Source organism: Microcebus murinus, chromosome 18 (assembly GCF_040939455.1).
Source record: "Microcebus murinus isolate Inina chromosome 18, M.murinus_Inina_mat1.0, whole genome shotgun sequence".
Lineage (NCBI taxonomy): Eukaryota > Metazoa > Chordata > Mammalia > Primates > Cheirogaleidae > Microcebus > Microcebus murinus.
Window position 1 is genome coordinate 16500337 of NC_134121.1, and position 18666 is coordinate 16519002.

General features: G+C 38.1%; 1 protein-coding gene and 1 long non-coding RNA gene across 6 annotated transcripts in view; one reads left to right on the forward strand and one right to left on the reverse strand.

Annotated features, from left to right (window-relative positions):
- Positions 1–12668, forward strand: part of LOC142861921 (uncharacterized) — a 29872-nt gene extending 17204 nt beyond the window's left edge. The window contains exon 3 of the long non-coding RNA XR_012913035.1: positions 11717–12668. This is a non-coding gene — a long non-coding RNA (uncharacterized LOC142861921). The remainder of the gene's footprint in view (positions 1–11716) is intronic.
- Positions 1–18666, reverse strand: part of ANKFY1 (ankyrin repeat and FYVE domain containing 1) — a 92281-nt gene that overhangs the window by 41741 nt on the left and 31874 nt on the right. For 4 of the 5 annotated variants that reach the window (XM_020280924.2, XM_012779192.3, XM_075994228.1 and 1 more), the window contains exons 4-5: positions 5855–5990; positions 551–674 (exon numbers count right to left, since the gene is read on the reverse strand). In XM_020280924.2, the coding sequence (XP_020136513.2) occupies positions 551–674; positions 5855–5990 (260 nt within the window). The remainder of the gene's footprint in view (positions 1–550; positions 675–5854; positions 5991–18666) is intronic. The other variant, XM_075994229.1, reaches the window with a different exon arrangement.

Sequence of the window (18666 nt, forward strand, 5' to 3'; positions counted from 1 at the left end):
TCTTCTTATAATGCTGCTGAATATCAAATAATTTGTAGAAACTAATTTATAAAACAGCGCTACCCCTGATTTTTCAAAAATGCAAAACAATGTTAACAAAGAAATGTAAAAACTGTCTGTATGATGAAAACAACCAAGAAAAGAAAATTCAAATTTAATAATGGTCTTCAGCTGATGGAGAAAGCCAGGGAAAGCTCTGAAATGGTGCTACTGAGTACCACAGGACCTGCTGGCCCCAGAGTGGCATCCTACCCGTGACTCAGCTTCAGCCTCCACAGATGGAGGGCTAAGGCAGGTGCCCTTCCTTCCAAACTTGTTTCTGGACCTGAGCTATCTTCTGCCCCTCCACTCTGAAATCACAGAACTAACAGACTTTCAGAACTGAAAACAGTCTCACAGATCATCTAATCCAACTACTTATTCTTACATTTTGTAACAAGAGAAAACCAGATGCCAGAGAGGTTAACTTTCCACAGAACCACCTCCCAAGCCTAAGTGTTCTGACTGCCAGTGAGACTGATTTGTCCATGCCCCTCAACCTCTCGCTCACCCAGTGACTTGCAATGATTTCTGCACAGTAGTTCATCAGTGTGCTGGCATTCAGTTCCTCTGCAGTCTGGTAGAAGCGAATACAGTTCCTGACATTCACCAGAGACATAACACCTTTCTCACATCTACAAGAGAATATTAATTATGAGCAGTGTTATTAGGACAAATATATTCATAAATGAACAAACTAAAGCAATAATCTGTGTACTGGCTGGCTATGTCCAAGAACACTATGACATAAGGTTAAGCAAAGTAGTTATGAATAAATATAGCTGGGCTTCCATATTTTAAAAGTACCAGAATTTCATTCTGATATTTTAGTGCTCAATTCTGGTCAGAATCAAAATAACCTGCAAATAAATTTGCTAACCAAAATACCACAATTGCCTTAATAGTAACATATAAAATTCACTGATCAGGTGAATTCTATACAGGTAATCTTAGAATCACAGTGGATCAACTTTAGTTCTTTCATATTTAATTGTATAAGACACCTCTGTAGTTCCCAGTAGCACAACTCTATTATGCAAAAAGTGTGGCTTAAAATAGTTTCAAATGTAAGGCTCTATGCCTCAATAAATTAATACCTCCTTAAAAGTCCTACCAAAAGATGAATTTGTATGGTGTGTGAATTATAACTCAATAAATCTGTATTTTAAAAGTCCACCCAGAATATCTATAATGCACAGAAACAATTAAGAGTCAAACCATTGTATATGCATACACACAAAAATCCTATTTCTGCTATAACAACAACAAAACCATAGTACACCAAAACAGAAAAACTGGCTACAAGGATGTTCCCCATAAAGCTAGGAAACAACAACAGGACTCTTTCAGAATCATTAATAAGAGAACTTCAACTACATCAGGGAAGATAGAGCCGCACACAGACATATAGGCTTCTGGTAACACAAAACAGGCACCGCATACTAGCCTAGAAAATACAGCATTGGAAAGACCCATGCTTCCTCTACCCCAGAATTCCTGGAAACCTCAGTGAGTCTTCCACAAAACCAGGCCTATGTGAGAAAGGCCACAGCATGGTCCTTCATCTCTCTTGCCTCCACATGTCCCCGCATATCAGGTTCACCCAAGGGCAGACACAGAGGCCTACTGTGGCATCAGGGCATTCCCAGACAACCCACCATTGCTTCCCCTGTCACACAGCCCCCACAAAAACTCTTTTCTTGTCACAAAGGCAGAATGCAGTGAAGAGAAAAAAATGAACTACGAAGTGAGGCCGGGCCCGGTGGCTCACGCCTATAATCCTAGCTCTCTGGGAGGCCGAGGCGGGCGGATCGTTTGAGCTCAGGAGTTCGAAACCAACCTGAGCAAGAGCGAGACCCCTTCTCTACTATAAATAGAAATTAACTGGCCAACTAATATATATAGAAAAAAATTAGCTGGGCATGGTGGCGCATGCCTGTAGTCCCAGCTACACGGGAAGCTGAGGCAGCAGGATTGCTTGAGCCCAGGAGTTTGAGGTTGCTGTGAGCTAGGCTGATGCCACTGCACTCACTCTAGCCTGGGCAACAAAGCGAAACTCTGTCTCAAAGAAAAAAAAAGAAAAATGAACTACAAAGTGAAAAAGACCTGAGTTGAGACACACTAAACTTTAGGCACCAAACTACTTGAGCTCTCTGTGCCCCATCTCCATCTCTAGAAAATAAAGATGATGTTCTATTTCAGAGGTTTGAGGAAATTTTGTGGGTTTTGGAAGATGGAGGAAAACTAGTTATACTTAGCACAGCATGATGTACATAATAGATATGCCCATAGATCTGAAGTCACCCTCCTAGCTGTCCCCTTATTCTCTAAGGCCTGAAATTCCTTTAGTAAGGAAAAATAGAAGAAGTGTAAAAGGAAATCATAATTTAATAACTGATATTAATGGATTTCAGTCCTATTATAAATAAGAATAACTGGCTAGCAGATAATTCCCAGACTTAACAGGTGAGCTTTAGGTAACAGAAGTGGACAAAGTCCATGAGAGGGAGTGACAGGGGAAGAAAGAAGGTCCTAAGAAAGAGCTGGGAAGGATGAAGAACAGACTTTCAAAACCTCACAAATAAGACCATAGGCTAAGAGCAAGAATATAATCTTGGAGCGCCTTCTTCATCTAGCAGTAAATGCAGGCACCTATCTTATACAAAGACCTGGTGCTTTGTTTTTAGCTAACACAGCAAACTTAGTGTAAAGAAGCATCTTTCAAGGACATTTTTTAAGTAAGGTATTCTAATATAGGTTGCTGTGAGCTAGGCTGATGCCACAGCACTCTAGCCCGGGCAACAGAGACTCTGTCTCCAAAAAAAAAAAAAAAAAAAGTAAAGCATAAAGAGGTTAAATAACTTGCACAAATTACGACAGGGAGTAAATGGTTATAGGAAATAAGCTACTATAATAATAAATAAAACCAGTAAGTTACATATAACAGCATTGTATTTCTAAGCCTCAGTTTTCTGAACCATGTTTCTTCAAACTCATACCACACCACAGCAAAGTTTGACAAAGTCACTCTGAACTGAGCTATGAAATCAGAACTTTCCAGGACTAAAAATCCTCTTCTGACCACTTTTACAATGATAAATATTCATGGTCTTGCCTTCTTAACATCCTAACACCAAGCAGCCTAATACACAGCATGATCTCAGGGAATAATGACTCACACTTGTAGAGTACTTGACAAAGCACTTTTACCAGCAAATGCTGAGGGGATCTGGAAATCCCATTCTCCTTTGCCCTGTTAAGTGACATCGCACTAAGGGACTCAGATAGGTTTTATGAGGATAGATCTTTGTTTAAACTGGCAGGCACTTCATCACCACTAATTCTAGAATCCCCAAAAGTGCCATTTGCCATTTGGATAAAGTAAATAGTAATTGGCATGATTTACACCACTGAAGAACACATAACTTTATTTAAAAATTTAGATTCCTGGCTCATATCTTCTCTTTGAAAAGTAGCAAGACAGACTAACTTTCCCCCAAAGGGAATTTTTTTTGTTATTAATGTTTTTGTTTCTTTGAAACAGAGTCTTGCTCTGTTGCCCGGGCTAGAGTGCTGTGACATCAGCCTAGCTCACAGCAACCTCAAACTCCTGGGCTCAAGCAATCCTTCTGTCTCAGCCTCCCAAGTAGCATGCGCCACCATACCAGGCTAATTTTTTATATATATTTTTAGTTGTCCAGCTAATTTCTTTCTATTTTTAGTAGAGACGGGGTCTTGCTCTTGTTCAGGGTGGTCTCGAACTCCTGAGCTCAAACAATCCACCGCCTTGGCCTCCCAGAGGGCTAGGATTACAGGTGTGCGCCACTGCACCCCGCCTTATTGTTATTAATGTATGTTTTTAATCTCAGAGTACAAAAAAGATACAGATGCATAAAAACAACAAACCTAATTTTGAAAGTACAAAATCAAGCATACATATATTTAAGTGTCCCACAAACTCCTATCTAGTTTTCATATCAATCTTGAGTGTATGTGAGAGACACGGAAAATTACTACAAGGAAAAACAACAAAAAGTAGAGTGGCTGAATTACAAATGATTTTTTTCTTTATATCATTCTACATTTTCCAAATACCATACACTGAACATGTATACTTTTATAATCGGGAAACAATATTCTTAATTGCCATTTTTTAGTATACATTATTGTTCTCTTCTTTTAATTTCTTTTCATTTTTTTAAAAGAGTATTTTCCTGATAATAGTTACCAAAAAATTTCCTTTTCATTAAATTGGTAATAGCATTCCAAAACCACTGAGATCCCTACATTACAAAAATGAGCAACACCTGCTTCATAACGAACTGCATGCATTTGTCACGGCCCTTTCACTTTCCATCTCAAATGTGTAATTTCTTCTGCAGACAGCAGTGGGCACCCTGCGACCCTTTAAAAGCCAACACTTGACTCCACTCCTGAGTCTCTTCCATCCCAGCTCTTAAGAAAGCCATGAAAGATAACAACTTAATACTCACATCCAAAAACACAAAAGTGAGCATCTGGTGATGTTGACAGTTACAAAGCCTACTCGGTCAATAAACAACAAACACTTTAATTAAAGAATCCATTACACAGATTACAATTATCTAAACTACCCACCCCGGGGCATTTTTATCAAAGCAATTTAATTTATAAGCAAGTTTGACAAGATCAATTGGAAAAAGCTCAGGAAATCTGAAAATAAGACATAAATCACCAACTAATTAAAATCAGTCTCATTTCACTCTCACCAAAAATCACTAAAACAAATGAACAAATGAAAGAGTTAATTGTGAAGTTAGCTTTGCTAACAACCTAATATTATATGTGCCTACAGATCTTGGACCTGTTTTTTTGTTGTTTTTTAGTTCTTTTAGATATTAAAATACACTCAAGCCCACATCAGCCCACATAGACAGGAGAAACCTCCACGGACTCATGTGAAGTACAGCGAGCCACCCCAGGGGAAAACCATCAGCCCCACGGTGAAAACAGCAAGCAGCTCTAGGTAGCAAAGTCTCTCTAGGCTTTCTGAGGGCAACACAGCAAGAGGTGGCTTGATGGCTGAGACCATCTCTTCACCCACCCAGGAGAAAAGCCATTCCTTTATGTACTCAAGAGAATACAAATGATCACTAAGTGACCTAAAAACACACTCTGTCAACCAAGCTGACTACCAAAAGCTGTATCGCCAACAGATGCTCCAGGACATTTTGTGTGAATGTTCACCATGTGAACGTTCATCATTTGGTGAACGTTTTGTTTTCTGTTGTTCTAAAATGCCAACTTGGGACAGCAACAGAGAAAATGCAACATAAAAAAACACAGCATGCTATCTCCTTAAATGAAGTGAGATCTCCAAAACACTTAGAGCTATGAAACTTATCTGAACCATACTCTCAAGTATTAATTTAGGCATTAATGTGTTTCCAACAAAGAGAATATGACCAAGGACTTCATTTCATTAGATATATCAGAAAGTAGAATAAAATGTCAAAGGAAACAGTATGGGAGGGAAAGTTGAGAGTTTAGACACTGGAACATATTATTTCATACTCAATTTATCAGTTTACACAAATAAGTAACCTCAGGTAACAGACCAGTGAAAGAAAAGAGAATACTGAAAAACTTTAGCAAAATTTAGCTTACAAGATAACACAAAGTAAGGGAGATAAATTCTCTCCCTACCATTGCCTTTAAAAGAACACCTTGCAAAAGTTATTTACATTAGCAGAAGAAGCTGTTTTCCCAGAGCTTGGCATAATTAAAGCTCAGCCACCACCATCTGAGGTGCTTGAATATATCTGCTGTGACTTGCCTCTCCCTAAGGAGCTGTAGCTGAAACCGATTTGCTAGTTTCATCAATTCAGTCAGGAACACATCATCCTCTCTGAACTCCAACTCATCCGTATAGATCCAGCGAAGCATTGTCATTGTCACTTCAGGGTTAGCATCTGATTAAAGAAAGAAAAGTAGAGAGAAAAACTGAAAAAGCACCAGATAACATGCTTAGGGTTTTTGAGGGACCCCCAAAATTTGAGGCTAATAAAGTAAATTATGGTACACTCAACTCAAAGAAATATTACACAGCCATTAAAAATGGTGAGTAAGTGGTCCGGGCAGCATCTGACTCCAGAAAATGTTAAAGTTTTACAGGAGATGGTTGTAGGGGAAATGAAATCAACTAAATATATGTCACATAAATTAGGGAAAATATTTGAAACATTCTACAAAAAGTTAACATTCTAATAAAAAGATCTTACAAATAAAAATGGAAAAATGAGCAATGGATATAAATAGGTAATTCACAAAGATAAAAATAGCCAATAAACCTTACCAATAACCAAACTATAGTATATTTTTTGGTCTTTTAGACTAGCAAAGATTTTTTTTTTTTAAGTTTATAACCTTTCACTGAGCAATTATACATGTAAATTATCATCCTAACAAAATAATTGGGCAAATATGGTATGTACAAAGATATTCAGCACAATATTATTAATAATGAAAAACTGGAACAAAAATCAGCAATGGAAAAGAGATTAAATAAATTATAATATATTGACACACTGGAAAAACTTGAAGCAGTTAAAACTATATAGATCTGCCAGACATGGTGGCTCACGCCTGTAATCCTAGCATTCAGGGAGGCCGAGGTGGGCGGATTGCTAGAGGTCAGGAGTTCTAAACCAGCCTGAGCAAGAGTGAGACCCCATCTCTACTATAAATAGAAAGAAATTAATTGGCCAGCTAATATATATATATATATATATATATATATATATATATATAAAAAATTAGCCTGGCATGGTGGTACATATGCCAGTAGTCCCAGCTACTTGGGAGGCTGAGGCAGGAGGATTGCCTGAGCCCAGGAGTTTGAGGTTGCTGTGAGCTAGGCTGACACCACGGCACTCACTCTAGCCTGGGCAACAAAGCGAGACTCTGTCTCAAAAAAAAAAAAAAAAACTATATAGATCTATATTCAACATAAAAATATAATTACTACATAGCAGGCTAAAAATACATGACTTATATCTCATTTTTATTAGATATCTATGTGGATTATATGTGTGTGTGTGTATACACACACACTTGTATATATATATATATATATATACACACATATATCTATACATACCACACAGATTTGTGTGTCTATCTCTACTGGAAGGATATACACTAAAATATCAACCCAGGTAGAATTCATAAGTAATTTTTCTTTTAGCATATTTCTCCTGTTTATTTAATGAACAAGCATTACTTTTACAATTTTTTTAAGTTAAAATAGGAATGTAGGCCGGGTGCAGTGGCTCACGCCTGTAATCCTAACACTCTGGGAGGCTGAGGTAGGCGGATTGCTCAAGGTCAGGAGTTCGAAACCAGCCTGAGCAAGAGTGAGACCCCCGTCTATATTAGAAATAGAAAGAAATTAATTGGCCAACTAATATATAGAGAAAAAATTAGCCGAGCATGGTGGCGCATGCCTGTAGTCCCAGCTACTCGGGAGGCTGAGGCAGCAAGATTGCTTGAGCCCAGGAGTTTGAGGTTGCTGTGAGCTGGGCTGACGCCATGGCACTCACGCTAGCCTGGGCAACAAAGTGAGACTCTGTTTCAAAAATAAATAAATAAATAAATAAATACATAAATAAGGAATGTAGAGCAACTTGGGAGAATGCTTGGAATAAAAATCATAGTATAAAATATCTAAATTATTATTTCAATTAGAATCAACTCTTGATTAGTCAGAATAAGGAGACTGATGGTCAGACAACCACTTAATATCATGTTCAACACAAATGGTTCTCAAAGTGTGGGCCTGTGATACCAGAACCAGCATCATCTGGGAACGTGTTTGAAAATCTGATTCTCAGGCCTACCTGAGACCTACTGAATCAGAAACTCTGGGAATGGCCTACCTCAGACCTACTGAATCAGAAACTCTGGGCCCCATGCGACATCAAAGTCCTCCATGCGACTTTGATGCCTGCTAATGTTTAAGAAATTATACTCGGCCGGGCACGGTGGCTCAAGCCTGTAATCCTAGCACTCTGGGAGGCCGAGGCGGGCAGATTGCTCGAGGTCAGGAGTTCGAAACCAGCCTGAGCAAGAGCAAGACCCCGTCTCTACTATAAATAGAAAGAAACTAATTGGCCAACTAATATATATATATATATATATATATATATATATATATATATATAAATTAGCCGGGCGTGGTGGCGCATGCCTGTAGTCCCAGCTACTCGGGAGGCTGAGGCAGCAGGATTGCTTGAGCACAGGAGTTTGAGGTTGCTGTGAGCTAGGCTGACGCCACGGCACTCACTCTAGCCTGTGCAAAGCGAGACTCTGTCTCAAAAAAAAAAAAAAAATTATACTCAATTCTTGATTATCTAGGAAAGGTGCAACAAGGACCAGAACACCATATTAACTTAGTAAGTAAGACACAGAAATTAGCTCTGATTAACCTTCTCTCTTTCAACTACAGTGCAGAGGAGTTTGAAGGGAGTAATGCCAAGTGAGTGGAATTAAAGACTCATGATTTATTTGCAACCAGATTAATTCACCATCATCTTCTAAAACAATCCGATATTAAAAGAAACAAAAGGCACAGTACTGTAGTCACTATGCTAAAGTTTTTCTTTTTTCTCTTACTTAGTAAGGTAGTAATTGCATTTTAAAATCAGACAGAAAGCTAATTAGTTTTATTTAAACAATTTACCTAAGGAGAGATACTTCAACTAAAGCTGTTTATGGTATAGAGAGTAGATCTTGGAAGTAGGCTGAATTTTTAAGCAAATTTTATAAATTGGATTTAGTATCTTAGTAGTCATCTTAATGAGAAAAAAGATGTAAACCATGTGATTTGTCTAGAGTTACCAAAAATGGGGCATGGTGACTTACACCTGTAATCCTAGCACACTGGGAGGCCGAGGTGGGAGGATTACTTGAGGTCAGGAGTTTGAGACCAGAGTTACCAAAAGTGCCAAGACATATACTATTACTCTCATACGGTCTTATCTTTGAAAGACAGCATATTTCTACCTGATGAGAGAACACCCAACACCACCACCCTCAAATAGCATCCTTACAGCAGTTTCTTTAATCTGTTTGAAAATTTGGCTAGTTTCCTTTCATAACTATCTCTAAATTATTCAAATCAGTAAACCTGACCTTGCAAGTAATAAACCAAAACCTAAATAATTTTTTGAAAAATGGTAAGCCACCATCCACAGAGATTTCCTAGGAAGCCTCGATATTTCAAATAAAATGAGGCTCAAGTGATTGCTAAGCTTTCCCACTCCTACCTTGACTCTTCCTTTAATCTCCAAAATACATTGAGAATAAATTCATTTGGAGACTCAGACTAAACAGCCCGTGGTATAAGGGTGTACACAGAACAGTGAATGGGAAGGAGGCTATGCGCTTACAACTATGTACTTTTAGGCAAATCATCCAGCCTGTTTGCTTCCAATCTACTTAAGCAAGTGGCTGTAAAAGTCAGATGACCTCATAAACCAGGAGTTCTCTTTAAAAGGAGCAGTCTCAGAAGAGAAAGCAATTGGTCACCATGTCCTGCTTAGAATATCTGCTGCTACAGACAGTCCTCCCCTCAGTGTTACAGCCCAACCAGGTTCCCACTTCTGGCTGTTCAAGGTGAAGCCAATATACTCAGACAGCAGGGGTTAAAGTAGAGAAAGTTTAATACTACAGGCACCCTGCAAGGAGATGGGAAGAAATTCTCAAATCTGTCTCCAAGGGAATTTAGGGAGAAAGGGTTTTTAAAGATAGTTTGATGGGCAAAAGACTAGGCAACTAGGTCTACTGATTGGCTGGGTTTAGGGTGAAATCATAAGAGTGTAGAAATTGTCGTCTTTGCTGAGTTGGTTCTCGGGTGGGGTCACAAGACCAGTTGAGTCAGTTCCTCAGTATGGGCCACTGATCTGGGTAGGTCATTCATTCCACTGGAATGTAGGGCCTGGAAGATATCTCTAAAACTAGCCTTAGGTTTCACAAAGGTTATGTTATCTATGGGAGCAATGAAGAAAGCTAAGAATCTTTAAGACCACCAGCTTATATGACTCCTGAGTAGTAAGCAATTACAAGAAAGCAAGCTAGAGACAGTGGCTGGTTATATATATATTTTAACTATGCGTATACCTTTGCAGAGTCCAGGCCCCTACCACAGTTCCCACCTTGTGGCCCTTTATTAATTTTATAAAGGGCAGTTTAATCAATAGGCTGAGCACACAACCTAGGAAAATCTGTGACTACAAGGAGGAAAAGGAAAACACCCAAACTTCTTTGTTTCACTGCAGTCCAGGATGCACGTAAAAACCTTTGGAGAACTTGAGATTTTCTATATGGCCTGGTGTGGGTTTTTTTTGTTTGTTTTTTGGTTTTTTTTTTGAGACATAGTCTTGCTCTGTTGCCCAGGCTAGAGTGCCACGGCATCGGCCTAGCTCACAGCAACCTCACACTCCTGGGCCCAAGCAATCCTCCTGCCTCAGCCTCCTGAGTAGTTGGGACTACAGGTACGTCCCACCATGTCCAGTTAATTTTTTCTATTTTCAATAGAGACGGGTTTCACTCTTGCTCAGGCTGGTCTCAAACTCCAGAGCTCAATCGGCCTCCCAGAGTGCAAGGATTACAGGCATGAGCCACCTTGCCCAGCCTGGTTTTTTGTTTTGTTTTGATTTTAAATTAATATTTTATAAGACACTTGAAAAGAATGGGAATAAACTTATCTGTATGGAATTAACCATTAAATGAAACATACCAAGTAAATTAATTTTGCTTTATAAATATTCTATGTAATCTGTCAAAAGTTGAGAAAGGTGTTTTGAATCTCCTACGACAACTCTGGTTTAATTAAATTCTCTTTTAGTTTCATAAAATTAAAACTTGGTAGACTGCATATTTTATTAATAAAAACATTCTAATTAATCAGTTTAAGAAGGTACCCTGAAATATAACCTCTTGGAAATAAAATAAAACCCCAACACCTAAGTGGACATATAGGAATAACATTTATCAGGTGTCAGGCGGGTGGGAGGGGGGAGGAGGAGATGGGTATATACAAACACAAGTAAGATGTGCAACGTCTGGGAGATGGACACGCTTGAAGCTCGGACTCAAAGGGGGAGAGGGGGAATGGCCAATATACATAATCTTAACACATGAACCCCCATAATACACTAAAATAAAAAAAATAAAATAAATAAAACCCCAAACCACACTTCTAAATAATCCTGAATCAAAAAGAAATAAAAGGGCTGGGTGTGATGGCTCACGCCTATAATCCTAGCATCTGGGAGGCCGAGGCAGAAGGACTGCTTGAGCTCAGGAGTTCAAGACCAGCCTGAGCAAGAGCGAGACCCCATATCTACTATAAATAGAAAGAAATTAGCCAAACAACTAAAAATAGAAAAAATTAGCTGGGCACGGTGGTGCATGCCTGTAGTCCCAGCTGCCCAGGAGGCTAAGGCAGGAGGATTGCTTGAGCCCAGAAGTTTGAGGTTGCAGTAAGCTAGGCTGACACCACGGCACTCTAGCCCAGGCAACAGAGTGTGACTCTGTTTCAAAAAAAAAAAAAAGAAAGAAAGATAGAAAGAAAAGGATAGAGGTTCTACTTCAGTTATGGCAGCATAACAACCCATCTCATTTTAATCCATTATAGCCAAAAACTCTTGACAAAGCAAAAAACAACTACCTGAGGATTTGGAAAAGTAAACAACAGCAGATAAACTGTGGAGGGAGGCAAAACTTGAAGAAGCAACCACACAGAAGAGTTTCCCAATTTTTTTTCATCGATGGCTTTGCTCTGAGGATGAACTCCAGTAAAGATGCAGAACTGCCTCAGCAACCCTGGCAATGGCAAAGGCTCCTTCTTTCTGGCCAGATGAACCAGGAAAAAGAGCCCCAGCAGACCCAATAGTAAGGAGAGAATTCCAGAGTAAGAGAGCCTGAGAAGGAAATTTCCTAATTCTGTAAATGAGCCCACACAAGTGTCAGGCTGACCTCTAAGCCACTCACACTCAAGAAACAGTCCCAATCCAGCTTTAAGAACTGAAAAATATTAAATCTACCCACAGAAGGTGTAATTTATATAAAATCTAAATTACATCTACCCACAGAAGGTGTAACAGAACTTGCAATCTGGATTTAACGATATTAAACATTTTCCAGAAGTTTATACAGGACCCATAATCTACGTAGCATAACAGAACATATGACAAGGTCCAGGGTAAAATCCAAAATTCTTTGACATGGAAAGGAACCAGGAAAATGTGACCATTTCTGAAGGGAAAAGACAATCAACAGATGCCAACCCTGGGAAGAGCCAGATGTTGGATTTATCTAAGACTTAAAAGCTTTAAGTATAACTATACTCCAGGAGTTAAAGGAAAATAAACTTGAAATGAAAAGGTAATTTTTTTATAGCAGATAAACTATAAAAAAGAACAAATGCCCAGGACTTTAAGGTTGCTGTGAGGTAGGCTGTCGCCATGGCACTCTAGCCAGGGCAACAGAGTGGGACTCTGTCTCAATCAATCAATCAATAGTAAAAAATAAAATCAATCAGAAGTAAAAAATAAAAAGAATACTATATCCAACAACTGCAGTATACACTTTCATTCCAAGTGCTCATGGTATATTCACCAAGACAGACCACAGGTTTAGTCATAAAACAAGTACTAATAAAATTTAAAAGATCAAAATCACATAAAGTATATTCTCTAACAATAACAATTAAAAAGTATCTAGGAAAATCCTAGATATCAGGAAATTAAGCAACGTACTGCTAAACAGTTCATAGGTCAAAGAGGAAATCATAATGAAAATCAGAAAATTGCCTGAACTAAATGATAATGAAAATACAACTTAGCAAAATTCACAGGATACAGCTAGAGAAGTCCTTAAAGGGAAACTCAGAGCTTTAAATACTGTATTAGAAAAGAAGATCTAAAATAAATTATCTAAGGTTCCACTACTTTAAGAAACTAGAAAAAGACAGAGAACACTTACTTCCTCCAAAGTAAAAAGGAAAAGGCAGAAATCAGTAAAATAGAAAACAGACAGTACAGAAAATTAATAATGCCAAAAGCTGATTCTTTGAAAAGATAATAAAATTGGGAAACTTCTAACTAGACTGATCAGGAAAAAGAAAGAGAGAGAACATAAGTCACCAATACCTGGAATGAAAGAGGAGTTATTGTTACAGATATTAAAAGGACAATAAGAGAAAACTGCAAACAACTTTATACTAATTTAACAACTCAGATGAAACGGACAAGTTTCTGAAAAATATAACTTGCCAAAACTGACACAGAAGAAACAAAATCTGAATAGCCTTATATCTATGAAAGAAATTTATTTTCAAAAACCTTTCCAAAATGCAAACTCGTCTCAAGATTATTTCAGTAGTGAATGTTATCAAACATTCAAGAAATAAACAATAACACCAATCTTAGAAAAGCTTTTCAGAAAATAGAGAATGAGGGTCACCACCAAACTCATTAAATAAGGCCTGCATAACCATAATAGTAAAATCTGACAGAGACATTGCAACAAAAAAGACAATTATGTATCAATATCCGTCATGACTACTGACATAAAAATCTTTAACAAAATATTAGCAAACAGGATCCAATAACATATATGCAAAAGGATTATCCATAATGACCAAAGCAGGTTTTATCCGAGGAATATAAGCTTAGTTTAACATTTGTAATTCATTATATTAACAGCATAAAAAAATTATATACTTTCAGTAGATAGAAAGTGGCAAAATTCAAAACCAATTCATATAACTTGTCTCAGAAAAAACTAGGAAAACTCAAATTGATAAAGCACATATTAGGTCATTAAATATGAAATGTCCGATTTTAAATCCAACGTGTAGTTTAGTTTATTATATCTCAAACAAGAAGCAGTACAATTAATCAAAGTATGCAATATCTACACAGTTTTGCCACCTTAACAGTAGCTTGTTGGCTGGGCACTGTGGCTCACGCCTGTAATCCTAGCACTCTGGGAGGCTGAGACAGGGGGACTGCTTAAGCTCAGGAGTTCAAGACCAGCCTGAGCAAGAGCAAGACCCCATCTCTACTAAAAAAAAAAAAAAAAGAAAGAAAAGAAAAGAAAAGAAAAGAAAAGAAAAGAAAAGAAAAGAAAAGAAAAGAAAAGAAAAGAAAAGAAAAGAAAAGAAATTAATTAGCCAAACAACCAAAACTAGAAAAAATTAGCCAGGCATGGTGGTGCATGCCTGTAGTCTCAGCTACTCAGGAGGCTGAGGCAGAAGGATCGCTTGAGCCCAGAAGTTTGAGGTTGCTGTGAGCTAGGCTGATGCCACGGCACTCAGACAAGAGAGTGAGACTCTGTCTCAAAAACAAACAAACAAACAAACAAACAAACAAAAAAAACAGTAGCTTGTTTATGTCAGCAGCAAAGAAGCCTGAGGAACGAGTGGCAATGCAATCACAAAAGGCATTTTCCATAGCTTGGCAAGAACTGAATATTTTTCCTTGAAAAAAGTAGTCCAAGGCCAGGCATGGTGGCTCACACCTGTAATCCTAGCACTCTGGGAGGCCGAGGCGGGAAGATTGCATCCCGCCTCGGGAAGATCAGGAGTTCGAAACCAGCCTGAGCGAGACCTCGCCTCTACTAAAAATACAAAGAAATTAATTATCCAACTAAAAATATATATACAAAAAATTAGCCGGGCATGGTGGCGCACGCCTATAGTCCCAGCTACTTGGGAGGCTGAGGCAGGAGGATGGCTTGAGCCCAGGAGATTGAGGTTGCTGTGAGCTAGACTGATGCCACAGCACGCACTCTAGCCTGAGCAACAAAGTGAGACTCTGTCACAAAAAAAAAAAAAGGCCGGGTGTGGTGGCTCACGCCTGTAATCCTAGCACTCTGGGAGGCTGAGGCAGGCGGATTGCTTGAGGTCAGGGGTTTCAAACGGGGGTGAGACCCCCCGTCTCTACTATAAATAGAAAGAAATTAATTGGCCAACTAATATATACACATAGAAAAAATTAGCCGGGCATGGTGGCACATGTCTGTAGTCCCAGCTACTCTAGAGGCTGAGGCAGGAGGATTGCTTGAGCCCTGGAGTTTGAGGTTGCTGTGAGCTAGGCTGACGCCATGGCACTCACTCTACCCTGGGCAACAAGGTAAGACTCTGTCTCAAAAAAAAAAAAAAAAAAAAAAAAAGGTGGTCCAAAGCCTGGAAGAAGTAGTAGTCAGTTGGTACAAGGTCTGGTCAATATGGTAGATGACAGACAGTTTCCAAGTCCAGCCTCTGTAGTTTGAGCAGCATTGCTTATGCAGCGTGTGGTTGAGCCTTGTCTAGCAAGAGGATTGGCTTGTCCGTATTTACTAATCTTGGCTGCTTAATTACAAGCATTCTCATCATTTTGTCCAATTGGTTGCAGTAGTCATCAGCTGTAAATGACTGACCAGGTTTCATGAAACTGTAGTGGATAATACCAGCACTGGACCACCAAACAGACACCATTAGCTTTTTTTTGGCGTATATTCAGATTTGGACTGTATTTCGGCACTTCCTCTTTATCCAACTATTGTGCTGAATGCTTGTGATTATCAAAAAGAATCAATTTTTCATCACACGTAACAAGAAGAGTGTAGAAATGGTTTGCCTCTATGTCATGACAGTAAAGAAAGGCAAGCTTCAAGACAATTTCTGTTCTGATGCTCATTTAATTCATGCAGTGCCCATTTATCCAGCTTCTTTACAGTGCTCACTTGTTGCACATGGTCCAATACTGTTGGATAGTAACACCAAACCTTGCTGTTAATTCTCTCATAGGTTGAGATGGATTCACTTCCACTACAGCTTTCAGCTCATCATTATTCACCTTGGTCTCAGGTCACCCACATTGCTCATTTTCAAGATTAAAATCATCAGAACAGAACTTCTGGAACCATCGACATACTACGCATTCATTAGCCACATCCTTCCGAAACACTTCACTGACATTCTGAGCTGTCTGTGCTGTTCTGTGAAATATGGTTCCACAAAGGAGCTCATATTTGAAAATAATACAAATTTTTGATTTATTCATGACTTCGCAAAAATTGCTCTAAAAAAATTTTGAAAGATAATCACAGGCCAAAAACTATGCATTTTAAAGAATGAGGATATACCTTCACAATAAAATAAAACGAGGAATGTCAAGGTGAAAGTGTCAGAGATATCAACTGTGAAACTTAGTACTTAAGGAAATCGGACATTTCATACTTAATGACCTAATATATGAAAAACCTACAAAATATATATAATGATAAAAGATCTCATTGTTCCTCCCTGAGATCAGGAAGAAGGCAAGGATGCTTGCTTTCAGACAAACAACTTATGTCCAAATTATATGCGGAACTCTTAAAACTCAATACTAAGAAGACATACAATCCAAATTTAAAAGCGCAAAAGATGTGAATACTTCATAAAAGAAGATATACAAATGGTCAGTAACACAACCAAAATGCTCATCATCATTCATTATCAGGGGAATGCAAGTAAAATCACAATACACTCTATATCCATTAGAATGGCTAAAATTATAAACAAAAAACAAAACAACCTAACCATACCAAGTATTAGTAAGGATGTGGAGCAACTGAAACTGTCATATACACTGCTGGTGGGAATGTAAAATGGTACTTCCATTTGGGAAAACAGTTTGGTAGTTTCCTAACATTAAACACTCCCTCCTAGATATATTTACCCAAGAGAACAAAAACATACGTCTACACAAAGACTTTACCCAACTGAACACAGTAATTTTATTTCTAATAGCCAAAAACTAGAAAGAACACAAATGTCCATCAACAGGTAAAAGAATAAAAGAAATATGGTATTTTGATACAATGGAATACTAGTCAGCAATAACAAGGAATGAATAATTAAAACACATAACAACATACTGAGAGTTTTGAATCTCTTTACGGTAAAAGAAGTGAAAAGAAGCCAGACAAAAGGCACTATATGCTTTATGATTTCATTTTCATAAATCCTAGGAAATGCAAACTAATCTATAATTCCTGAAAGCAGATCAGTTATTGCTTAAAGATGTAGATGGAAAAAGGGATGAATTGCAAAGTAACATGAGGAAACATTTAGGGAGATGGAAATGTCTGTTACCTTGAGTGTGGTGATGGTTTCACAGGTGTATTCATATGTCAAAATTAATCAAATTGTACACTTTCAATGTGGACAGTTTATTATACTTTCATTATACCGAAATAAAGACAGAGAAAAAGAAACTAAGGCAGCACAGCATTATAGTTAATGGTAAAGATTCTGCAGCCAAACTGCCTGGGTTCAAACCCCAGGTCTGACATTTACTAGCTTTGTGACCTGCCAAATTATTTAAAATTTCTGTGCTGTTCTAAAATGGGAATAAACAACAGTACTCACCTCAAAGTGTTGTTCTAAAGATAAATGAGTTAATGCACGTAAAGCACTCAGAACACTTCCACCACATAGTAACTGCTATGTAAAAATTTGCTGCTATTATTACAATAGACTATTTAGAAATTAATCACAAAGAAAACAGTACCTATCAAAATATCTGTGATGTAGCCTGATTCCTACTATAAAAAAGTCAGTCTTATAATTAATAGAAAAAGAGACAAAAGATAATCATTGAATTGGCTAAACATAAAAATTAAAAGAAAAATTCATCAACCCAAACAAAATCTCAAATAAGCCAACACAAAGACAACTTAAACTTAGCATAACCAAAGAGCAGTGAGAAAAAACCAACATGGCAACTAACTTCCCTCAAAGTGAACAATCCAAAAGAGAGAGCAAGGAGGAAGTCACAATACCTTTGATGAACCCAATGCTAAAGTAACGTCACTTCTACCACAAGCCTATATTTAAAAGGAGGATAATTTGAATCCACCCTTGAAGGGAAGAATATCAAAGAACTTGTGAGCATATTTTAAACCTACCATGGATGTCATCAAAAGGACCACACAGTGATCCAATATTGAAACTGAACAACCTTGAGCTTAGCAGTTCATATAGTAGCCATTAGATGTGGAGTATTGCTGTGCTTCTCTTGAAAATTCAAAGTATCACATAGTTCTCTGTGAGTATGCTAAAGCACCTTGGAATGCCTCAGCACAGAGTCTGGGAAACTTATGTTCTTTCCGCTGCACACAGCACGACCCCTCCAGGTGGTGCTTCAGTGCACAGCTTTCCTAACCAGAACGTTAAGGAGGAAAGGAGGACATTTTCTGCTCTTTGGAATGGTTTAACACTACCCAGGACATATTCCAGGAGAGCTGAATGACTCACACCCTAAGCTCTTGTGCCAATGAACCACAAGATCTTTGCTTGAGAAACCATGAAAGAAAGTCTATCTTCAAAATAGCCGTTCTAATGCACTGGAACCTCTCATAGTGTTAGCTGCTTTGGGGAAAGTGCTACAGAGAAGCTATAAACAAATCATTTCACCTAAAGCAAACTGCTTTACTTAACAAAGAAGTAAATATTGTGCTCTCCTCCAGAATTCAAGATTTGTTATACTGTGTTGACCTAATAGTCATTTTCTTTCTCTTCTCAACTGATCAATCAAATCTTCATAAACTTAG